Source organism: Cataglyphis hispanica, chromosome 11 (genome assembly GCF_021464435.1).
Source record: "Cataglyphis hispanica isolate Lineage 1 chromosome 11, ULB_Chis1_1.0, whole genome shotgun sequence".
NCBI classification, from domain to species: domain Eukaryota; kingdom Metazoa; phylum Arthropoda; class Insecta; order Hymenoptera; family Formicidae; genus Cataglyphis; species Cataglyphis hispanica.
Window position 1 is genome coordinate 3,588,545 of NC_065964.1, and position 27,084 is coordinate 3,615,628.

The window sequence follows — 27,084 nt, forward strand, 5'->3', positions numbered from 1 at the left end:
TAAAATAGCGAATATTAAAAATGCAAAATATGTAATGGACATATTCGCGGAGATATATTATATTATGTAAAAAATAATAGACAGAAGATGCGGAAAATGAAAAATGATATCAACATTTAAACTTTCATATGTACTTGTAATTTAAATTAGGATCTAACGATGCAATAGCATCACATTTTAAATACAACGAATAATTTTTCGATAAAACCATAAAAATTATAATAATCGATGAATTTAAAATCTCTGGAATAAAAAAGTTATAACGGAAAAATATTTTTTTGTCATATATATTGTAATAAAAATGATAGGGAGCAGTGATATAAGATTAATATTTACTTTAAAACTTACCTTAGGATAGTGTATTGGTATCGCCGAAGTGTATTGGAAAGTTAAGCTTCCGGGATATCCGTAAAACGGTATGGTCATAATGGGGGTATTCGAGTCATCGAAATAGCCAAAGGCTATTTTATTTCCGCTCGGAGAAAACCAAAGCGCTTTGTTCGAGCTGAATACTTCCTCTGTAACAACAAACAAACAAATAGGAAATCAAATAACAGAGCATTGGCTTTACGCATGTTTATATAAACAAAATATTAATGCATATATAATTGAATCTTGTATTTTTTTCTGTAAATATTTGAAATTGTTGCAACGACAATATTGCTGCAAATATATATATATATATATATATATATATATATATATATATATACACATATGATTTATTTAATAAAAGAGTTTATATATTATTATTTATTATTACATAGATCCAAAACGCGAATTTTCACGAGAAGAAAAATATTTCTCATTTTAATCTGTATGCTTTGTTCTGCGTCGAAGTGCATCCTCAACGCACATTGGCGCGTATAAATAAGCAAAGCGTGAAAAGGCTCGCAGTAACCCTCTTATTTTCTTCATTCGCTTTAACAAAAACATAATCGGCTATAAAAACTGCGGCGGGCAAAATTATCGTGGACGTATTGCTCGTATCTTCTTGTCGACTTTACTGTAGCGCTATACTTTTTTTTCACAAGGTATTGCTGGATCGTGCATGTTGTACGGAGCGAGGAATTACGAGGACCGTTTTGTCCTCTCGTAAAGAGAATTTCACAAGCAAAGTTCATCGCATTTCACTCGGTATATAATTATAAAGCGTACGGAGCGCATGAATAGAAGAATATGTATTTCGAGAGGGGGAATCCCATCTCTTTTCCCTTTTTTTTTTATTTTAATAAATAAAGAGAATGAGGGAAGGAAGAGAAATTCCTGTTTGATATTGGCATTCTCTTGCTTTATTCGATTCCTGCAGCCTGGCATAATAACCAAAAACTCGCGTATATATTGACTTCAAAATTCAAGCAATACTATTCTGTAATATTTCGCTGTTTTGTAGTAATATCTCGTTATTCCGTAGTACTTTACTCTTCTATAGTACTCACTATTCTGTAGTATCTTATTATTTTGTAATGCCTCTATTATTCTATAGTATTTCGCGATTCTGTAATCCCTCGCTAAGACAAGATGATTGACATCGTTTCTGATTCGGTAACGAGCCAATAAGAAGCAGCTGTGAATTTCCTCTTGCCACTCAATTCGCGTCCCGATAAACAACGCGCAAACGCTCGGAAAGGATCTTTAATCAGCGCTAATGCCACTTTTTTCCCCATACGTTGCAAATAAGAAGCCTGACAAAGGGAGACCGCTTCGCTTCCCCCCCCCCTCCCCCTTTTTTGCCGCATCGGTTCGTAGGAAAATCGCTGATGTAATAAGCACCCGGAGTTCATAGAGCGTGCAGGAACATCGGAAGGGAGTCGAACGAGTTACGGGGGAACCGAGCGGAAACTCTTTATTTCGTTTCCTCTCAAAAGAGGGGAAACTGCGGCTTGCGAGCGCACTAGAACGTAAATATCCAGTTTTCAAGCCGCGAGGAGCGCGTCATAGGGAAGAAAGAGAGAGCAGAGAAAAGCGAATAGACAAAGAAGGAAGGGAAAAGAAGAGAAAAAGACAGTGGTACATTAACCCTATGATACATGTTCTTCGAAATGAAAGTTTATAAAAGAAAAAAAAATGAAAAAAAAAATTATTGCGGGATGTTTAATTTAGATATACCGTAGATAGATAGTTCGCAAACAAATCTGAAAATTGCGCGGAAGAAAATGAGACTCGATAAAAAAAAATACGGAGAGAGTATCGCGTGATGAAAAAAAAAGGTAGTTATTATCGAATATGAAAAATCCATACATAATTTAAAATTAAAACGGATTATGAAAGTTCCTGTATTTTTAAGAGATGCTGTCAGATATTAAAAACAAAAAATAAGAAAGTTTTAAATTATTAATTTTGAATAATTTTATAAAAATAGTACAGCGACTCTTTCGATTTCTTCATTTCCATTAATTTTTGAACTTTTCGGTTAATGTTATACGCGTTTATATATAAATCCGCTCTGGAGAGATGCGGAGCCAGAAAAATGAGAAAAGTTAGCATATTTCGAGAACGTCGGTGAGACCTTTGAGACTCTCGTTGGATCCGGTTCGCGACGTTGCGAGTCGGGAAGAAACGTGAGAGAAAAGCGTGGGCAAAAAGCCCTGTCGCCGGCAAACCCGAAGAAGCAGAAGGTAACAAAGGGAAGAGAGAAGTGGAGAAGAGAATGGTAAGAGATCGCGGAGTGAAAGAGGAAGGGAAAATGCACAAAGACCCGACTGCGTTGCGCAGCTCACTGGACGTGACTAGGGAGAAAAATATCCCGAGGGTGAAATTCCGGGTGGACGCGAATATATATGTGGGTGTGTGTGTGTGTGTGTTGAGACTGCGACGACGGGATAAGGAAGCTGCCGGATCTGAATGGCACGCGAGGAAAAACGACGCTCGGCGAACAAGTCCTGTCGAGCGACCGATAAATCCGGTTTGGCAGGCTCGCCGGCCAATTACTTACGTCCGGTAGTGTCTATCCCGGGGAGTAAACTTTTTTACAACTCCTCGCGCGGTTTCATTGAGCTATGTAAGTCCGAGTAATCTTCTCGGATAGGTGGTGGGTGGTTGCTCGCCATTCGAGATGTACGAGGATAAGATTGATTTAATACGCGAAATAAACGAATGAATTCGGGCCTTATTTTTGAATTTTCTTCAAGTTTCATGAACTTTCCGAGATGATTACAGCAAATGAACAAACATTTGCTCGAAGATCTCTAGATTAATTGTATATTCCGATACAATCTTATTCAGAAAATAATATTCAAATTTCGCACATTTTGAAAGAAAATTCAACAAGATGACAAACTTTTAAATGCAATTATTAAATGGATTAATACTGATACAGTTACATTATTAGAAAGACCTACGGGCGCTTTACATAAACAACATTACATAAAATGAATTGCTTGTAGTTATTACTTGGACGGTAAAAGTTTTCTGTTATGACACGCGACGCAGCTTTCGGTATATAAATGCATCGCACACGGGCGCGACTGCCATATAGTGCTCAAAGATTAAATAAACTCTGTGAAAAATAGCGAAACCAATCCAAACCTTTTTCCGAGAGATATTCCCATCGAGATTGTCAAACATGTCGCGAGAGGGAACGAGATGGCGCGAGGGGAAAATGTAAAATATATCTCCTGCATTTCGTGTTTACGCTTTGCAACGGAGAGGATAACGCATATTCCGTGCATAGAATATATAAATCTTACGCGAAGGACGTTTCTATCGAGAAGCACATCGCACGCGCGAGGAGAAACATTTCGGAATCCGATCAGAAATCGGAATCCCGTAAAAGAAGGAAGAGAGGGGGGGGGGAGAGGGGCAGGCAAGGTGCCATTAGCCATCCGGGATTTTTCGAGAAAAGGATTCTCTCTAAATCCCCGCCGCTCTATTAATGTCACATTCGCCATTGTTGAAAGAAGTAGAAAGCGCGGATTTCCATTTTACACGAAATGTATTAATGTCAGAGCGATCTCTCTCGCGCCAGATCTTACGGCTAAGTGATGATTCTGCAGATATCCGATACGTGTTTCATTTATTCACTTCCTCCTCAATCTCTCTCATAGATAAGCATGATATTTTCTCATCTACAGAATAAACGCGGAAAAATTAAAAAAAAAAAAAAAAAAAAATAGATATAGAAATATATTGAGAAATGTATCTTAGCGTTTAAGAATATCGTAATATATATCATTTTTTTTTCTCTCGATGAAGAGAAAATCGAAGTAAGCTCAAATGATTGGAATATGCATCAATACAAGATGCGTGTAAAATATTTTTCATTGGAGAAAAAGAACGATTTTTCTCACGAATTATTAGATTATAAATAATTGTATTGAAATAAAAATAATAATAATTATATGTTTGAGAAATATCGCGATACAGTAAGATAAGAAGAATTACGCCAGTTAAATGTATTTATAACGATGTAATATCTCGCGAAATTAAAGAGAAACAAACAATTGTAATTGATCAAGTAACGCGGCGGTAATGTAGACCGAATTATTGCGCGCCAAAGCAAAAAGCCTTTAATAATTAATCCAGCACAGAATGCACCTGACATATGGTTCACAAATTTCGGGTATAGTCCCTGGGTTTTACTCGGTTATCCCGTAATTTGCCGTAATATCACCATAACTATAAGATACGACATCTTCATCAGAATCTACCTCGTAACATTAATACTTCTACATCATTACAGTACATTAGATCGGTATAATTTATGATAATCTCAAAATATGTTTCGTTACTAAATTTATGCGTATATTAAACTAAAGATATTAAATAAAATTAATATTAGTATCTCTGATAATTATATAATATTGTATGAGTTAATATTATAAAATTACTCCTCTAAATTAATTTAATTATTCTTAAAATGAGGAAGAAACTTTTGCCTCCAAATTGAAAAAGATTTAATTTTTTTTGTGATTTTACAAGTATTAATGTTATTATTTAAAAGCTAATTACATTGTTTCATTATTAAAATAATGATTAGTATTAAAAGACACCGATACCACATCTATTCATTGCGATGCATCGGTAATTTCTCTTTGTCGCGTCGAATAAAAATTTTCAACGCACATAAATCAGTCTATAGAGCAAACACTGGATACGAAAATCTCAAAGCTACAATAGACACTAGATATACGTACAAATGTCATCAGCGAAACCCTCAGCTGAACAAAATATAGACTGCTGAAAAGTCCATTCTTGGCATGCTTGTAGAATAGTGGTTTGACACTTTTTGACGACTCTTTCGTGACTGTTCGACTGTGTAAAATCGCGAGCCTGCACCATACGCGAAATGAAAGGTTTTTCGCATCGCCTGCGGTTATTGCAAATCGATTTCTCGTGACGTAATAACTGCGAATTTTTTCGATGAACGATTATATGTATGTTGACCTTTTATAAAGTCAGTTCTTTTTAAAATGTTTTCTGGACTGCCCTTTTTTATAAAAAGCTTAGAGAGATTTTCTCTGTTTAATTTAATTTTAATTTATTTAATAATAATTCTTATTAATTTAATTTACTTTAATTATTTTTTATATTATTTAATTCATAGAAAATATTCACGGTATATATTTTTCTGACGCAGTTCACATTCCTTCAAATCAATCATTTATTCAAATCAAAATCCTCTGTTTGTTTCTTTTAATATACGCCACGTGCGGATGACTGACCGATTAATTGTCATCATCGTATTGATTAATCATCGCTATTCGTAATGGATTTAACGACCGATAACGTAGTCGGCAGTTTGTCATTAGCTCGCGCTACGACCACGTACGTTGTGTATTCAAACGGCATTCACAAACATGGACGTCTGATAGCATTTCCATTAGTACGCGACATCCACAAATATCCGGAAATATCGGCGAAATATTTAAACACCATCGTGCTGCCATTGACACTCGCGGATTAACCATATTAAATATAATTATTCAATTATGGTTGAAAGATGGATACGTCAACATCCTTTGTAAAGTGAGGAAAATTTCTTTACCGCAAAGTATGTCTCCATTTTTTTATATAAAAAAAATTGCATTCTTTATACAATTCAATATAAAAAATAATATAAAAAGTTCTCATTAGTTTCTTATAATATACTATACTGTAATAGAAAATATCTTTATAATTTAATCAATAATATTTATTTATTATTAATTATTAATGTTATCATATAATTTTCATAAAATATCATATTTATACGTGTCATGAACATTTGACACATTTTATAAAAATGTGAATAAATGAAATATCGTCTCTCACATAAAAATGTAAATTATACATAACTTTCGAAGGAAATATAAATACCAAAAACTTTATAAAACTAGAAGTTACATCCTGTTTTTTTTTTTTTTCTGGCCTGTAGTATAAAATAAAATAAGAAGGATAAAAAAAGAAAAGAATTTGGACATCGGCCAACTATTCATTGCGCTTTTTCACGACTCGACGAAACGAGCACCAACTATGCAGTCAAATTTGTGAATAGTAAAATTTTCGGTTTGAGGGAAATTTTCGGTTTAAGGTTTTTCCTGATGCAATTCGAATATCCCTTTGTGAATGCATAAAATATGTATATAGTTATATGTTAAAGGAAAGAAGAAAATGTGTAAAGCTAAACTGCTCGCGTTATTATACGAATGTAACGACCATAAGTATGAATTTTCTAACGATTTCCATTTTAGGTATATTTTTTCTCTTTGATTTCTTTTTTACAAACAAAAAACATGTCAAAAATAAACGCGTTAAAAAATATTGCATCTCAATGAATAATTTCAATTAACCGATGACATATATTGTTTTAAATAATAAAATCACTTAATGTGAATATTATTTTATTTATTGTACAATTAATTAATTATTAATTACTTAGTTTTGATAAGTCTTTTGTTTAATTATTAGATATCATTTTACTTGTTTTTAATGGAAAAATGACAGTTTAATATATATATATATATAAAGATTACTAAAATTATTAATTAATGAATTATATCACAGTTATTAATATGCATTATTAAAATATGCATTATTTTCTAAAGCGAGCAGTATTTTCTGAGAATCTCAAATAACGTCGCGTTGACTACGTTCATTAAAATTTACACATTACATATATTCTCATTCGACACACACACATATCCTCATTTTCGTGTTTTTAAAAAATACGTTTTTTAAAATACACAATTTTAAACGCTGTTGCCGCATCCTCATTATTGACCGACGTTTGTGGCAGTCGCGGAATTCCCGTCCTATCCTGAAAATCAACGACCACAGCGTTGTTTTGGTTCCCTTGATATCGTATCTGCGTATAGATATATCACGAAGTTATCAGTTCCCTGTAGAATCCACCTCAATCTCTCACATTTGCAACACCATTTCCGGCAGCGAAAACAAAACGCGTCGCATCGCGTGCTGGACCAAACGACGCGATTCACTCGTAACTTTCGCGATAAATCAACAACAGAGATGCGTAAACAATTTCTATCATTTACCCGTTTGGAGAGATCAATCATAGAGTGATGGCGGCCCGATTTAATTATTTGGCATGGTCGTTGACCGATCGAAAGATTACAAGAGCGAGAGGACCGCAAATCCGTAACTCTATTATGATACTGTAATAATAGTCTCTCTCACAAATAGCCATGTAATTGTTCAATTCGTATTTTTTACAAATTATTCTTTTACGTGTTGCAGTTCTATTCAATTGTGATATTTATGAAATTTGAATATATTTATATCTTTTATATTTTTATAAAAAAATATATATATACTAAAAATATGAAACCATCACAGAAAGTAGAGAAAATTTCTTGTCTTCCCGATATGTAATGTAACTAATTCACAGATTAAACAACGATTGACAAAACTGAACGCAGTGTTTGTGTCCGCGAAAATGCGCGAATAAATACGACGAGATATGGATCTTTCGCATCGGTCAACCGGCAAAACTGTTGGCCTTGCCGAAGCAATCGTTCGGGGTATACAATATAAAAGCGCGGCGTGATTCTGCATTTTAAATTATGCCCCCGCTTTTTCCGTTGGCTTTCAACAGCGGCAGCTGCTCCGATCCAGCTGCCAATAGCACGGACGTTATGAATCCGGACAATTTGCCGCGTTTATCCCTTTAAATATGGACGCGCGATCCCGTTGATCCACTTGTCCTCCATGATACTAAGCGCGTTTTTTCATAGCCGCGGGTATTTCTACGCAGATTCGTCGAAAAAAGAAAACGCCGATACAACAATCGCGTGAGCAATAATCTCCGATATCACCGTCGCTGATTGTTGGCGGCATTCGATATCAAAACTAATTTGTTCTTTTATCACGGTGTATGACTTCATAATTTATGTAATTCTATAAAATTCTTTAACTATAAAACGTAATAAATGTTTAATAAATTATTATTATTGTTAAGTTATTAATTATCATTTATCAAAATTAATAATTATTTTTTTATTAAAATTATTAATTATTTAAGAAAAAATAATACATTATTTTAATATTCAAAAGTTATGAATTCTCTTGTGTGTGAATGTGAATGCAAAAATATTGTATAAATAATATATATAGTTGTAAAAATATCAAATGAATTTTTAAAATAAAATATTTTGCTACGAAATCGAAATCTGGATAAGCCGTTTCATGTTTTCTTCTACTCTCGTTTCTCTGCACGAAATGCTTTTACGCGTGAAATCGATGCGCAACTTTACTATTGCCACCACGACATACGATATTCATGGTGATGAACGTCACTCAGGATATAGGAACTAAATCTAGTGGAAGTGACCGTAACCCGTCAGGGGTGTTTCCTCTCACGTTGTTCGCGGACTTGCTCCTTCTTGATTGATGAATTTTTATGCGTCTCATCCGTTGAGCCTCGCCCCGCTACCGCCGCGCGTGCTAAAACGAGATGTGGCATCCAAAAAAAGGGACAAGCTAAGAGTGCAAAAAGGGAATGGCTGATGAAGGGGCTCGAGAAAATGCAAAAGCCAATAAGCCTTCTGGAGCATCGGCTCCATGATTATCGTATGCCGAATGTGTCTCTTTTACGATGCATTCGTCTCGTTGTCTCGCGCAAAGCGGAAGTTCGCGAATGCGATGTTTACGAATCTCTTAATATTTTGAAAATTTAATTTTGAATAAATAATTTCAATAAAAATTTTATGAGAGATAAAGTTATAAGAATGTTATAAAATATATTCTACGGTAAATACATTTTAATCATCATTTGCTGGGATATATTATCTAAGCATTAATTTTTTATTACACTACGAGAAAAGAGCAGCATCAAAAGCTTTTTCCGCTAATTTCACGCAAATTTTCCTGTATTTTTTTTTTTTGCTTCGCTCTTCTCTTTTTAATTGGATGTTTCCTTATATAAAATAAATAAAATATTTTTGGATGGAGGAAAGAGAGAGAGAGAGAGAGAGATGTACATTTTTATAAAAACAAATTCCTCAAAGGGACAAATAACAAATATTGTGCGATTCGTTGAACCGTTAGTATAGGTCCGATAAATCGAGATAGTTCCCAGTTTCAGCTACACAAACAGCGGATTACGATATATCGACTTTCCACGAAATTTTTACGAAAGGTAAAAGAGGATCAAACTTTAACCTAGTTTAATCTTGTCGTCTTTTTTATTGGATTATTAGCGCGCTCTTTTATTTTTAAACTAAAAAAAAAAAAAAAACTTCAAATCCTTTGACAATAAAATTACGATAGCCGCGTGTGCTATTGAAGAGATTCGTTGCTATTGAAAAGAAATTCTTTTTCAAATATTATTCTATGAGATTTATTTTAATTATTTTAATTTTAAGAAAAGGATATTCATTTACAGATTTTCTTTCGATTATATATACGATATATAATATAATTTTATATTCTTTATTTTTAATATATTTTATTAGAATTTTAACGTTTTGAATTAAATTGAATCTATGGATTTTATTGAGGAGGAATCTGTATTAGTTTCTGATTTTAATATTGAATATTTAAGAGCGAGATCTATATTAATTTTTTGGCTGAACATAGGATACTTATTCTTTTCTTTTAGATTTATTAAAATTATATTATTTACAAATTTATTGATTTATTCTAATTTTTTAATTTTTATGACACGAAATATTTGTTAAATAATTTCAATAAACTTAATTTCAATTAATATATATTTATAAATAAATATATATAAAATATACTTTTCTCACACTCTCTATTAGATAAAAACTCACCCTCGTACACCCAATCTGGTACTCCGTTATAAATAGTCCCAAACACTCCCGTGTTTGTTATCTGATAATCATTGGCCACTTCTGCCTCCGGTCTATAGTAGATATTATTCTGATGAACGTAGATCAGGGCGTTGCCACGTGGCCCCCAGGTAGCGAGCTGCAACGGCGTAGATTCGTTCGCCGCCAGTATTGTCTCCGTCCTGCAAACATAATTATAACGCACTTCGATTAAGTACGGTGAAAATAATTGCTTCTCACTCATTACGTTTTTTTTTTTTTTTTTTTGGGGGGGGTGCCCGCGTTTTTCGGCGATTTACTACTCGTGTTTTGACGGAAAAAGCCACCATCGCGCTCCTCCCGTTTTTTCGCGTGTTTCGCATTTCGCGTTTCCCGCAGCAAATAAAAAGTTCATCAGTTAGCATCTCTCTCTCTCTCTCTCTCTCTCTCTCTTTCTTTCCCGAAGGATGCGCTCTCAAAGATGGATGGTTATAGCGAAAACATTACGACTCTGCATAAATATGTCTGTTTTATTATTTTAGCGACAAAAGTTAAGCAAATAAAAGAAAGATACGAAGATAGCGATAGTACATTAGTATTTTTAATTCAAGGAAGGAGAAATTATGAAATAATACCAAGGAGCCAAGTAAGACGCGAAATAAACTTTTCATTTATTTTATATCTCTTGATTTCGCTAATGTATACCGCTGTGACATATCTTTCTCGGAAAAATGATATACGAATTACAAAGAGAAACCGTAAAACGCGAAAACGTGAGAGGCCTGCAATTATCTTGGAACTAATTACATTTTTTTCTAAGCTCATCTGGCATGATCTATTGATCTTAATCGATTGATTTATTTTATCTATTGATTTACATCCGATTAATCATTACAAATGGGACTATTGGGATTAGATGTGAAATCGAAACGGACAAAGAGGAGGGGAAGGGAAGATATCGGTGCATCGGAATACGTCCATCTTGTTATTGTTTAACGTTCGTGACCGATCGCCGCAAACCAACAATGACGTCACTGTGTCCCGGTTGAACAATACCGTAACTCTCTCGGTATGATTTTAGACACGGTCCTAGTTCGAAACTACCGGACAACCAAGAGATGTAGTCGCGCATAACTACAACTCCGTATTGTTCCTGCTGGTTTCGTGACCAGCGAAACGTAATATACAGGCCGCAAATTCTTCATCAAAGGTTCGGAGCTTAAACAATGGCGAGGGATTATTACCGGTCGGGGAATGATCAAATAAAACGGCCAATAAGTAATTATTCTGGGAATAATTGCGACTATAATACAGAAATGTAATTAATCTTGGAATCGATGTATGGCTTGTTCCCACGATCTGGTTAACAAGTACATTTAGACAATCGCGTTATATTGATGCTTTCAATACGACAAAAACTATTGTGGAATTATCGCTGGGAAAATTAATTAAATTATCTCTTATGTTAATGCGTGTATTAATTATTCATATAATATTAATAAATTTCTATTATAATATAAATAATATAATTATAATTTTTTTTTTTTTTTTTTTTTCAAAACTTTCGTACATATACATTCGAAATGAATAAAATATATTTAAAAGAGATAATCTCTATACCTTCATTTTCAATACCTATATTTTTACAATTTTCGAAAGCCGAGTGAGTAAACTTAATCGGGCAATTTCTATCAAGACTGACGCTTGTTCGCGATTGGGTAGAAACTGTGTACAAAGAGCTTGAGAAAAGCCGATTAAGGAAAGTTGATTTTTGCCTTCGTACCTGATAAAAATATTATCGTAGATCCCGACAATGGACGAAAAACATTGAAGCCGCTGTTTACTCAAACGTTACAGCTGTGAATTTCATTATAGTTTTGATCGATCATTATTTTTACATAGTTTTATATCTGTCAAATAATTTTATTTTTCTAAATTTAAATTAAAATATTTATAATAGTATGAATATAATTTATACTATGCATCGCACTAAATTTCGTTTAAATCACAAGATATTATCTTAAATCTTGGATACGATTCTTAAATATAATTATATAAATTATTATATAATTTATATAATTATATTTAAGAATCTATAAATTTTTATGTCAGGCATTATATTCTGTATGGAATAATTACTTCGGCTTATCTAATTGTAAGACGCTCTGCAAAAAGTGTGACAGTTGTATACGTGTGCAAAAAGTGTCATTTTTACACGCTCGTGAGCGCTATTTTCTTTCACTATTATTTAGAGTAAAAGTTTAATTCATTTGGAATAAAAGTTTTGAAGTCTCGATCAGATCCTCTCTCTTTCTTTAGATACGGCAAATTGCCAACTATCGTAGCATCCATTTCCGTAAAGCGGAAAGCTATCAGCGTCCATTTCCACGTAAGAACTGTTGGCAGATAACATTATCGAGCAAAAAAACGAATAAATCGATGACTCAACTATTGAAATTACTGAACCTCATGAGGCTAATAGATCAGTAAAATAATTTCGCGGAAAAACAATCTCTCGATAAAATATAAAAATGTTTTCTTATAATTATGTCGTAATTTCTCGATTGTTGTAAAATCGAAATGTTTTATATATTTTTGCCCGAGTGATTGAATAAAAAAAAAAGCTTGGTCCTTTTTATTAAATTCTTTATAAATCTCTTCGATAATTTAAAGTTTAAATAAACATTTCTGCAAAAAAATATTTTATATTTTTATTATATTTCATGCTTTTTATGAAACCTTGTTTCGATAGAAACTCCAATCAACATCGGTGAAAGAGTTTCGAACATTGTAAAAATAAAACTTTCATTTTATGTCGCATAATATTTGTTTTATGCCCCACAAAAGCGCATGTTTTCAAATATGTTCTCTAAATACATGTGCATATAGATGCGCTTATGTATACATTTCAAAGAGAAGAGATGCGAAAGAAAGAAAGAAAGAGAGAGAAAGCCTCTTTTCTACAGACAATAAAATCGAAAATTATTCGCGGATAACATTTTAAAATTGAAAGCTTCTAGACATTTAGATGAAATAAACAAACGTTTATTATTATGTAACCTTATTTTGTTTCATCTCTTTCTGACATTTAATTTTAAATAGCTATACAGCTTTTAATTTTTTTGTCGAGAAAATTATTTCATATTAAATTTTAAATTAATAAAAATCTTATAAAGATAAAAAGTGACATAAAGTACTCCTTAAATACATAAAAATATTCTAAAATTTTTAATACGCACAATACTGACTCAATTCACTTTTTTAAGAATACTTGAAGAAATTAATATAAATTAAATATTCTCAAACCTCAGCATTTTGTGACACCTGAAAAACATGATAGGAAGAATCTCGTATTTATTAAATGCTAGGGCTCATATATATAAAAAAATATATATATATAAAAACATATATATAAAAACATATATATATAAACAAAAAAAAATAAATATCATATATATATATATATATATATATATATATATATATATATATATATAGCTCATATATAATCCATATACGCGAACTTTAATATGCTGCTCCAAAATTAAGATAAATGTTTTCGGGTTCTTAAAAAAAGAAAATGAATCATACTGTTGCACTGATCCGTTCAATTGCTCCTACCTTGCTGTCGGATAGAAAAACGGGCTTTTTCCGGCTGGATTCGCGCAATGACCCTCCCCCCCCTTCCTCCTTCGCCTCCCCCATAATCCACTGGCGTTTCATTCGCGCCAGCCGGCCGTGGAAAATCGATGAAAAGCGTACGCGCGACTTGACTGCCGTCGTGTCGTCGGCTGGATAACGTTCGTCGTCCCGCGGCAAACTTCTTCCCGAAAAGCCATAAATAAAGACGCCGGTATTCATGCGGCGTACAAACCCTGGGTTTATAGCCCAGGACAGGGCTATGGCCTGGCCTGGCCTCGCCTAGCGCGGAATATATAGCGAGCAGAAACTCACGGCTTATTTACTCTCTCTCTTTCTGTATCCATCACGCGCTCTCGTTCCCCGTTCTCGCATCTACCCCAAAATACACGCGCACACATGCCGGTGTGTATATCGTCGTCCCGGCTTTTATCGCGACACCGATAAAGCCAAAAACGATGGCGGATTTACTGACCCCTTCCCCCTCCTCCCCTCAACTGTTTTGCCGCCCCTGTGATTGCCGCCACGCGTGAACAAACTATTGCGGCAATGGCGAAATTTACAAGAAAACGTTCGCGGATAGACCCGCTCTGATTTTGGGGATAATTCGAAATGAGACTTGATCTACTGCATCCTCGCGATGTTGTAGTAACATTTACAATGTACTTCGATATAATTTTCGAGAAACTTTCAGCAACTAGGAAAATATATTGACGTTTGTGGACATTAAGAGGAAAGAAAGAGGGAAAAAGTGTGGAATTAAAATTTAATCAAATTATTAAAATTAAATAATTAACTGGTTTATTAAATGTTAATTTAAATAATAAAATCTGAACGGTAACACACATCTTCTGTATCGATATGTATTTAGTTCAACTTTCGTCGTCGAAATATATTAGCGATGGAAATATGGATCGTTCTGTATGTAAATTTTAATCGTTTTATTCGACGAAACTATGGAATTCGAAATATACATGCAGCGCTACATACGACACGACGTAAATGCAATATTATAATCGCGGAAATGATAGCGTTTTATCTAAGTAGAAAATGATGTTTTGGCACGAGTTTGCATACTTTTCCGTATCGAATAAAAGCGGATATGAACAGCATATAAATGTAAATGAGCATAAATTTAGGAATTTATTTCTGGCGCGTTATATGTATATCTCGAAAAATGTCTTTCATCTGCGTGGCATTCCTTGCAAGGGAAAATCGCTTTTTCACGTCAAAAAATAAACGCAAAGCATAATATATGAAACAACGAATAACGTAAGATTATGACGTTGACTATTGCGCGCGATATATCCGTGTATCAAAGGCGAGCATACTTCTCATTTTTCTAAGAATACGCGTTTGTCTTTTCATTGCCGCGCAAAACTATCGTCGGAAAACGGACGAGTCGCCGCAATGCAGTGGTCGTACAATAGATTTTATTTATCTGTAAAATTCATCGTAAAAGGCGCGATTTAACATTTTCTTTGATCGAAGCACCACTTTTCTCTCTCCGTATATTTTTTATATTTAAAGATTATAAAATAATTATTAAATAAGATAAATAAAACATAATATTAATTATTATTTTAAGTCATATTTGTATCGTTCTGTACAAGCATCATATGTATTTCTATCTTACATTATTTTTAATTAGCTTTGCATCTTTTGTAAGATTAATCATTCAAAGACTCCGCAAGCTATGTCTGTACTTTCTTGCCTAAAATAATCAGAAGCTCAAAGCTGAAATTCTATGTTCAAAATACAAGTTCTCGAAATACTCCGTACTCCCTCAAGACTATTTCGTTCGCGCTCTTTAGAAATTTGACTCCCTCCGAAAACCAGCGATGTAACTCAAACTCGATAGCGAGTTATGTATATATGTACGTGTACGCTTGTTACATGTCATGCGGTTAAATCTCGAAACGACGCGACTGTACAAAGATGACGAGCGACCTTTGCGTCTTCCGCAAACGTGATTTGATCTGCATGACTATTTGAGGGCGATGATCTCAAGCGCGATGGTAAAACCCGGGGAGGAGAGATTCACCTGCCGTGGAAGCTGCGGGCATTCGCACATAACGGCGAAATCTTGAGGAAGAATTACCCCGCAGCCTTGGCTTTAGAACTAGGATGTTTAGCGTCGTGGTTTCACGTGAATGAACTTCGAATCCTTCAGAGGAGTGCGAACGACTCGCGATCGTGAGAAATTGATCTTTGAAATTTCGCGAGTTTCACAGGTGGCCTAGTTCCTCGGATGATTTAAATTTCAGGCGAAGTTTGACTAATATATGAGAGAGAGAGAGAGAGAGAGAGAGAGAGAGAGAGAGAGAGAGGAAGCGGTCTGGATTGTCCTATGAAAATATTATATTAATTCCGTAACTATTGTCGGTAAAAAAAAATAACCTTCATGTATCGCAATTAATTTAAATTTTCAATTATGATAATGATTATAGATCTCATATCTAGAAAAGATTTATATATAAACTTATGTATTTTTTTATATAATAAATATAGAATTTACAGGAATAAATGTATAATTTTCTATAAATAAATGACACGAGGAAACAATAATATTTAGTATGCATATATAACAATCATATTGACAAATATGATTGAAATAAGCAAATGTGCAAATAACGTGATGAAATAAACAAATAAATTTAATAGAAGCATGATAGATTGACGAAATTGATTCTCTAACAACTTTAATTAATATTAAAAATTCAAATTATATTGACAATTCAACAAAACTAATCGAAGTTTATTAAATTCCAAAATCTCTCCCTCTAACATACAAGCGAGAAAATATAAAATAATCTCAGTCTCAAATCTCTCTAATCAAGTCGAGTCTGAGAAAAAGTGTGATTCAAAAAATTAACTCTCTCTCGAGAGTGCAGACTATCTCGTTAAAAAAAAAGGGGGTGAAAAATTTGTGTTGCCTTTGCAAGACCAGCAAACGTCGCAACCGTGCGAATAAGTTCAGGCCTTAAAAGATATAGCTTTAATTTATTTTTTCGTCAAAGGGGAAGGGAGGACTTCTTCCTCGGGGGAAGGGGAGCGGGAGATTGCGGCGGTCGGGGAATGGCGATAATCGTGATATAACCGCTCCTAAATGCTGAGTTAATGATGAAATCCGCGAAGGAAAGTTTCTCAGACGCGGAACGGGCAGAGCGGGTAATGTATAAGGTAAAGCGGTGACGGTAAGACGAGTCGGGATTAAATTCGTGCACAGTTTGTAATTTGCACGCCCCCAGCTTTTCCAACTTCCCTCCTACCTCTCCTGCCTTCCCCCTCCCCACTCGCCCCTTCCCCCTCGTCCTCCCGGCTCGGCTTACGACGGGGGGGCCGAGATTAAAATGCAAATCTGAACTTGATCACGGAATAAATTTGAGATATGATTGTCGCAAAACGCGGCCGAGACACGCCGCTCGTTTACTTACAGTGTCTCCAGATTCACGATCCTGTAATGGGCCAGATACGTATGACGATACAGCTGAAACAGAGAGAGAGGAGAGAGAGACACGTTAGTAAATTTGTCAAGATATGATCAAACATATATGAAATTTTAGAGACTTTCTTTTGGAAAAAAAAAAAAAAAAAATGTGCACGTGAAATATCGTAAGTGAAGATGTAAAGTTATCTCTTGCAGAATTCAGTTCTTTTTATCTCTTCCAAATTTAAATACCTTTATTTCAAATACCTTTTGAAATAAATTAAGTATACTTCTACATTTCCTTCCTGCCTTTCAACTTGTTCTTATAGGAAGCTATCCTTTTATATTGAACTTTTGCGGGTTTTCGTAATATCTTTTGTAAAAAGGAACTCTCGGATCATTTTTTTCATGCATTGCCCCTATGATCGACTTTAAGAATACGTTGTATACTTCCGATAAACTCACAATATACTTCCGACATTGAAAAATCGATCAAATGCTGCGAGAGCAATGGCATTCAAGGGATGATGGAAGTTTCTGCTTCGAAGTCTGTAGCGTTAAAAAGATTCGCTTCCGTGCAAACCATCTGAGTGTGACCGAGGATATCGAGGGGTAACGTAAAATACGATAACATGCCATCCCATGCACGGATTCCATTTCGTTACCTATTTTGCCGTAGGTTACCCCGACAGTTTCCAACTCCACCGTGTGTTACTAGCTATAAAAACCTCTCACTCGCGTTACTCGCGTCATTCGTGGCACGGATAGAGCGCAAAAATATAATAAAGTTGGCACTGATAAAAATACCGTACGTCGCAAGCCCCGCTCGTGCTGTTTCGCACGCGTACACACAGATGAGATTAGCATATAAGATGAAAGTAATAAGCCAGCTTGTCGTGCGATGATTAACACGCGGCAAAGTGGCTCTATTAGACTAGAGAGAGATAAATGATGACACTCCACTAATAAAGAGCAATTATAGAGCAATTTTATAAAAATAAAAAAATTGATATCTATTTCAGATTAAATTTTAAATAATTAACGCAATTTGTGTGTGTGTGTGTGTGTGTGTGTGTGTGTGTGTGTGTGTGTGTGTGTGTGTGTGTGTGTGCACATAAAAATAATATAAATTTTTAATATAAAATTTACTGATTTTTTTAATACTATAATATATATGTTTAAATTCTAGATTATATATAATTTCCAGATATTTTATTGAGATCGAATCGATGAATTCAAATCCGATTAGAGCGTAAACTAAAAGTCCTAGTAAATACCAATTGTGAACTTTTATCGAATAATGTTCCACTAGATATCAAATCCATAAACTTCGAAACAATGTACACTCGCGAGGGATGATTGGATTCTTAGAAAGTCGTTTAATCCGAGCGTATCTCATGTACCTTACAGCTTTCCTCCCTTGTGCACTAATAATAATCATAGTAATAAAAGCGATAAGCGGCTAGAAGCAATAAACGTGTGTCCAAAGTTTAAACAGCAAACATGTTGCAACATAAACGCACGTGCGAATTTATCGGCGACGATGTAAAACACGTTTAGAAGTTTAATGATCAAACTTTCCGCGGTGAATCGCGAGTCCTTAGATATTCTGAAGACAAGTCTTTCAATCTAAAATATTAATTATCAACAGTCAACTTTTTAGTGCTGAATTATACGCGAACTTTCCGAGAAATATGCAAAAATATTCTTCTCGTCTTTCTCGATAATTCAACCTAATCATATCTATTTAAACAATCATCACGTATTAAATAATAAAGAAAAAATTTTGCAACTATAATTATTAAATATATCATATGTAATTACAAAGATTTTATATAATTAAAATAAAAGAATTTTTAGAAAAAATGCAATGTTTTATTTTAATAAATATATATGATTTAATTTTTTTCTATTTATTTTCAAATATATAAACATTTGCGCTTAGATGATCAAGGAAACTGATAAACAACAATCGCTTCATAAATAATATATACGCAATGATTAGAGGAACCATCGGTGTGTTAATTGGCACAGGTAGGTAGGTAGATATAGATATAGCAAATGTGCCGCTTGCGGCTGGGAACGGTCCAGCCATTCCCACGGGAACATTTCGGAAGCGGGGAGATCCGATAGTGAGAGAGAGAGAGAGAGAGAGAGTACCGGCCGTCGAACGAACCATCGACAGCGCGATACGGAAGGACTCATGGTGTGCGCCGCGGCGCTATTTTGCCTCCATTAACTCTCTTTCGAGACAGATCTATAAATCATGGGCCGCCTGATAAGGTCGAGCAACGCCATTTTCACGTGTTGCGGCTGCGTTCGCTATCGGGCGCGGGCTCGTTTTCATCGCATTATTCCCGCCTTCAACCCCAACTTCTGTGCCCGAGGTACACTGCCCTCCATTAACCCTTTCGGTGTTCCAGTCTTCCTAAGAGTACGGACACGTACTTTTTCTTTCGTCGTGTGCAATATGCAACACCCTAGTACGTAATTACGGCATCATCCGGCGGCGAGTTGTATTTATGGATACATCCCGAGTCAATGCTTCAACGTCACGTGTAATTTCTGTGAACTTTTAAAATCTTTCTTGTAGAGATTTTATTTATAAATTATTTTCGTTTTAATCTGAGTAATTTTTCTTATACATGTAATTATAATTAGGTTATAAATTACCTAAATTAAAATTAAAATAAACATTATAAACGAAATAATAATGTATAATAAGATATAAATGGAATCATGTGCGCATAATTCAAGCCAAGTTCATTTAACTTTGTAACAAGATTCGTAATTAGAAAATCTACATTTAACAAAATTGAGCGATCAATTTTGAGAGAGAACTCGAAATAAATTTAAAAATTTTGAGCGGATTTAGAAAGTGACGACGAATTGGAATTTGCCTGAAATTTACTACCAACTTGTTGCTATCCCTCGTAAAGATTAGGATCGAATAAAGAATCATTCCTTCTTTAAATTGTCCCTCCCCCGAGAATTCGTCAAACCGACGAATGAGCTATTGCGGGCAAAAAAGTCTATATATATATATATATATAAAATTAAAAAAAAAAATTATATATTTCTCATACAAAAACGCTTATACATCCGAAAAATATTACAGCAAAATGTGACTGAAATTTCAAGATTCCGTTCAACAAGCATTACGATCGTGTCGTAAAGTTTATCGTAACGCCGGGAATATAGTTTCCGAAAGATTTCACGTCTACATGAACTCTTCCCGTGTTATCTGCGTCATATTCCACCACACCGCAGAATCATTGTATGCTGCGTCAGTATTTTTTATCACGCATCGTATTCATATTTCGTCGCGAATTTAAACCATGCGGGAGGAAAATGAAAAATGGATCCCGAAATGAAAATCGTGTTAGGGATTAATCAAGGCTCACGTTATGTGAATCGAAAAATGACAAGCCACGGTCTTTTGTTTTGATACGATTAAAATGATAACGAAGTGATTGAATATTTTTCAAATATTCTTTCAACAATTTTTTCAAAAACTTCAATCCATTATGTAATACCGGAGATTAAAAATAGAATGGAATATTTCAAATATTAGATATTTACATTGAGATATTTAATTATTAAATGAATTAGAGAGATATTTGTAATATTAAATATATTTTTTATATATTAATTTTATTATAATATTCTAAAAGAATCAAGTTTAGAGAGTTCTATAATAATTCATTTTTTAGTCGAATTTATAAATTTCTATTTAAATTTCTCGATTATTATTTATTATTTTATTAATTGACTAGCTTTAATTCTTGAACTGATAAATTCTTCAATCGAAACGGATGAACTAATAACTTCATATCCAGAAATGAAATGATAGTGTCAATAAAATGTTTCCCAAGCGGTAAACAACAACAATTTATGAGAATAAATAAAAGTCTATGAATTTCGCTACTCGAGTGGAATAGGAAGATGAAAGATATTCGTTAATTCGATTACTTCATTTTCAGCGGTCAATGGTTGACACAAGTCATTATACAAAATTGAGAGCGCCTCGACATTGTACGACGCCGGCGGTAATACGAGGCGGAAAAGAGTCTAAAGCAGGATTTAATGTTTCTTGGCCGGGTTTTCACAGGAGTTTTCGGATCCCCGTGCGCGCAGGAGCACACAATTCCTAACGCGGAATTAATTCCCGCAGCGCCGCGGGACACGCGTTCCGTTCTACCGGAAGTGCACGGCGTTTTCCTCGCTTCAATTCGCGCGGTTTAAGCATGGATGGGCAAGAATAGCTGCGCGAAGAGGGGGCGTATTGTTTGCGGGAATAAGCGCGTGCAAACACGTACGAGCGAGTGGATAGACGATCGTGTAATCTCCACATAAGCGTTATATTCCGCGTAACCGGGCAAGAAGAGTTTCACTCGTATCTTCGTTTCGCGAAAAAAAGAAAATTTACATATAACTTCTTAGGCGAAAAAAATCTAACAATCGCGAAGCCTCGTTTGCATTTCATTTTTAGCTCCACATCTCGTTCGTTGAGCAAATAAGCGGTTCATGCATCGTGAATTGTTTACTTTTTATCTACGTATGTTTTAATTTAGAAATTTTCTAATCAGCAATAAATAATATGTTATACATAGAAATATTAATTGATTAATTAAAGATTTGGAGTTGCACTCTCACTGTGATATATTATCGGCGATAATGTCCTATGTATTACCTCGAACGTAACAAACGATCCGTTTTATGGTCAAAGTTAAGCAACTTTGATTGTAGATATTATATATGTATACAGTAGAATAAGCGAATCCTTCCTTTTGCTATTGATAACAGTTGTTACACCTTTTCGTTATATACAATTTCATATAATAGACTTTACGATCGATAGATAATTATTTAAGCGTTTTATTCCAATACTTATGTCAGTCAATTTCCATTAATCCCATTAATTAGACGGAATAAATTTACAAATTTATATGATTGACAAAAATGTATGTGATTTATAATAATAAACATAATAATAATAATACATAATAATAAAACAAGACAAGGTGAAAAAAATTATAGGATATATTTTCTTCTCTTTCTCTCCAATTTTCCGAAGCACTCATATCTATATTTGACGGATTATTTACCAAACGGATTATATTTGCCAAAATGATGAGATACTACAATAACGGGTGCTCAGAAAAAGGTGCCTATAAACAATAGTAGGGAGCGCAAAAATATCGGGCGTAAAATCATCCCACGAATGCATCTGGACGGCGACCGAGCTTAATGCAGTCTGCGGTTGCTGTTGTTGGTTTCGCGCGTTTTTCCGCCGGCGCACTTAATTTCCCAGAGGCGAACCACCCATTTGGTTTTCGGTTAGCTGGCCGCGCTCCAATACAAGTGGCCGTCGACCGTCAGCCGTACAAATCGCTAATGTCGCTAAAAACTAAAAGCTTCTCCCTACGTATAGGGTCGAATTAAACGGATAGATGCTAATTAAGAAACTTTCGTAGGAAAAAGCGGTGTATACGATTTTATGCCCGGCACGGTTTCGCCGCAATTAATTCTTAGCGCATAATTCACTCGATTTAATTTCCCAGAAGAATGAAAACGCGCGTGTTAACTTTTCTTGATTTTATATCGCTTAAATATACAAGCACGGTTAAAACGCGCGTGAAATGACGAGAGATGTGAGATTTAAATTTTAATGATGCGCCGAATATACTTTTCACATCATAACGTTTCTTAAGTTATTTTTTTTTAACGTGCAATTTCATCGGATGATGGACACATACATGCGGTTGGATTACCTCAGAGTAAATATTACGCGTGAAACTTTCTGTGAAATTTCTGTGAATCATACCTATGTATATTAGCTCGTAAATTATACAAACTCTTAGCTCTAAAAAAGTGCTTAAAGCTAAAATTCTGTAATCAGACATTTTTGTTGCACTAGAATTTTTTTTTCTCTCGTGATAAGAATTTAATTTTTCATAGCCAAAGTGCAAATCAAAATGAGAGCAAGGGAATAAAGTTAACATAGCATTGTGAAATAATTTACATGTTGATCGATAATTGAAAAAAAAAAAAACTACTGTAATTACAAAGTTCTGAAGATTCCTCTCTAAACTGATAAATTTGTTATTAGAATTAAATGTTAAATATATTAGCATCTCAAGTCGCGTTATATCATAATAAGAAATAGTAAACAACAATAAAGAGAGCAGCAGAGAGTTTCTGGTCTGTAATTTTATCGCAGAAAAGAATTTTCGTGAAAAAATTATGAAAAATTTTCGCGAGATGATTTTAGATTTGAATTTCACTGCATGAGAGCTCGGATCGCGTACATTTATACTCGCCGTGTTTCTCGCCAAATAGCCATTCGTCGTGGGGAGCGGATGAAGCACTTTCACGATACTGGGTCACGTTTCGATTTTCGCCCCGGTGATTCGCCTTATGCCGAAAACGAGCGATTTATTCCGAGGGGTCTCTCTCACACACCGTATCTCCGGTATGTGAATCGACTGCGGAATCAAACTTGTTCCTACAAAATGTAGCCAGTTTCAGGAAGCGAGCGTGAGTATTAAGGCCAGTCACGCACTGAATCAGATCAGTCCCGCTTGAAATCAGACCTTCGCGGTCTATATTGAACCGGTAATAATTGATAGATCATTGATGGCGAGGGTTTACGATTTCGTTGAACATCGACACGATAGCGAGTTAAATATTGATCCCAATTCGCGATATAATCCGTTATGTGTATGAAAAATTTTCAGACAGTTTCGAGATATAATTATTTCTTAAGATATAAAATTGTTGTCATAAAACGCAGAAAAAAAAATAAGCTCAGCAATATAATAAGATAAATAAGCTCAACAATACAACAAATCAAGATTTTAATTTCATCGGAAAAATTTGACGATTAATTTGTGCGAAAAGAAGAATACATTTTCTATATTTGTTTTTCCTTCGGCTTATTAAAACAATCGCCGGGATTTTCAATCCGTTATTTCCATACTAATCCGAATCAGTTTGAAGAGATCAAATCTCGGAAAGAGCAGTAAGAATCATTAACACGGATTTTCTGCACGCCATTCATTTACCGTAACCAGGATTAAAGCAGTTAGGATTATGCGCGACAAATGGAATAATTAATTTGTCAACTGAAAGCGGGCTTCAGTGCAAATTAATTAATTAACGAGCGAAGAACGACGCGCGGTCATTAAGGAATAAAAGTCGCTTCACGATGTTGTTTTATATTTTAGAGAAGATAACGCGTGCAATTAAGCTTCGAATTAAACATCAGATGCACACTGTCGCGGTTTAAAATCTAAAATATTTCATATGATATATTGAAAAAGTCTCAACCATTTCGTATGACCTAAATTTCTTAAATTCGCGATTCTCTCAGTTACTGTATTCCGCACGTTAATATTATTGTATAAATTAAAAGAAATTGTAAAAATGTAATTAAAACATTAAAAAAATTTGTTCTTTAACATGATTATATAAAGCGCATAGTCGATGGAATAATTACGGCATATATCTATGAATATGTTACACAAAGTGTTTGCTCAAATCTTGTAAAAAAGTTTTCTGAAAATTCCCTGACAGATATTTTTCTTCAAAATTCCAGATAAAGGGAATGTTTTAAAGATTTTTTAGTGCAACTTTCTAAAATAAATTCTTTTATCGCATGGATTTTCTAATATTTTTCACTCATGCCAAGTAAAAATATAGAGCCTCTTCAGAGTATTTTTCACTTGCATAAAATTTGCATTTTTTTATTATTAAAAATTACAATGAAAAATATATATATATGCTATATATTCAATATTTTGTTGAAACATTGAATATATAAACAAAGAGATAGATGTATATTTATAATTTATTTGAAACACGTAATTCACTCAGCTTGCCGACCGTTTACAATTTGAGAGCAGAATTGCCAGAAAAATTTGTTTTTTTAATTCTCCAAATCTCAATAAAATTCCATGAAAATTCCTTGATTTTTCCAAGTATGAAAATATTCCTTTTGAATTCTAGATTTTTTGTTTTTCCAAAGAACAGTCACCCTAGTAATACGTGTTCGCTGTTCGGCTCAAGCTTTCGAGTTTCAGAACAAAGATTGCAACATTCGACCAAAGATCGTTAATGTCTTCTTAACGGTACGTTTGCTCGCTTCTTAGCTCGCTTAATAGCCTCGCCGATGTTTATCCCGCTTCTCCTTTGTTCTGGCATTACGTTAATGCGTTAAATGACGCGTCGCATCGCAAAAGGAATGCGGAATTTAGATTGCCCGGCCCGATGAGTACTTATACTCTCGAGCAATGTCGATTTAGGTGCGATGCCGAGATCGTACGAAGGCGCATCGAACAATAGAGGCGAACGAGAAGCTCGTGGTCTCTCAACAGTCTGATCAGAATCGATTTTATCCACTGCAAAGTTTCACTCGCGGCAACGCTATATACATATATTTATCGAATGCGTCCGCGCAGTAAAATTTCAATGTTCGTTTTTATTGGCGCGCTTTAAAAAAAAAGAGAGAGCAAAAAACGACTTTTTTCCACGAGCGTCAACAGCACATATGGACCGAAAGCATTTGTCTCGATTCCGTTGCACAGATTAAGATTAGTGCACTGGCACGTTTCTGAACAGTTGCGAGTACTTGATGATAAATATATGGAGCAATTTTTCTATTTATTATTATCTACGACACTCTTTCCGTCTATCTTTATCGATCGCGTGAAAAATAAGTGTAAAATCATAAATAAACTTACTTTGACGTTGAGAAAAATAATTAAAAAAAAAAAATTAATATTCAAAAATGTGTACTTAAAAATGTAATTAACGAAAGTATCATATATGCGTTTGTTATACGGCGATGTACGTTTTAACGTGCAACGATTCGCGGTTTTGTACGTCAAAGCGAAAGGCGTTTTTGAGGAACGTAGCGGAGATTATCATTTAATCAGTTTGGTACGCAGTTATTAAAGTAGTTAAGATCTTTGCGCGAGATTTACATGCGAGACCACGCTATTCGAGTAATTAATTGGTAAAAGTAAAAATATCTTGTTATGTTCACTTTTTCGTTGCACTTTTATCATTGTAAACATCTGTATTCAGCTTAAAAAGAACACGGAAAAGAACACGCTTCAGCATAGCCTTTCATTCGAAATTTTAATTAAGGAAAATTGCTATATATTAACATTTTTCATGCTACTTTTTAAAATGCACAGCAAAAGCAACGGCATCCCAAATGAAAAATATAACAAAATATTTTACATTCCTTATCGAGTTCCATCGTGATGCGCTCAATGGAAAGTTTGACGAAAAATAAATGAATGCCGGCGGTTTAATAAGCGCAGTGCGTTAATTACACTACTGCTCTAAACCGATCAAAGCTGGAAACGAAAAATAGGTCAAACATATTTATCATGTGCGTTTACAAACAATTGAAAAGTTTTCGACATGTTTTATGCACGAATCAATATATTTTAGATACACATCAATTATTTTCCCTATTCAAATTTCAAAATAATTAAAATGTGAAATTAAGAAAAATCTTTTGATGACTTGGTAGTTAATTTTTTTATCTCGCCTTTTTTAAAATCTACTCACGTTTTCTAATCTAGAAACCACAATATTGTTCGTGTACAAGACGTATCGGTTCTCTCTGAATTAACGAAAAATACCATCCTCCGTTTTCTTATTTATATCAAGAGAGCAATAAATCGCTCGCGACTATTTTTCTCACGTCGAGAAAAATCGCGTCCCGTTTCAATACACGGCCAATCCGCGCGAGTGGACCGCCGCCCCCGATATCCTCAGAGTGGCGCA

At 34.4% G+C, this 27,084-nt stretch overlaps 1 protein-coding gene across 17 annotated transcripts in view; it reads right to left on the bottom strand.

Moving 5' to 3' along the window:
- Positions 1 to 27,084, bottom strand: part of LOC126852729 (venom dipeptidyl peptidase 4-like) — a 313,446-nt gene that overhangs the window by 44,017 nt on the left and 242,345 nt on the right. For all 17 annotated transcript variants that reach the window (XM_050597830.1, XM_050597828.1, XM_050597827.1 and 14 more), the window contains 3 exons: positions 17,288 to 17,340; positions 10,215 to 10,414; positions 349 to 518 (listed from right to left, as the gene is read on the bottom strand). In XM_050597830.1, the coding sequence (XP_050453787.1) occupies positions 349 to 518; positions 10,215 to 10,414; positions 17,288 to 17,340 (423 nt within the window). The remainder of the gene's footprint in view (positions 1 to 348; positions 519 to 10,214; positions 10,415 to 17,287; positions 17,341 to 27,084) is intronic.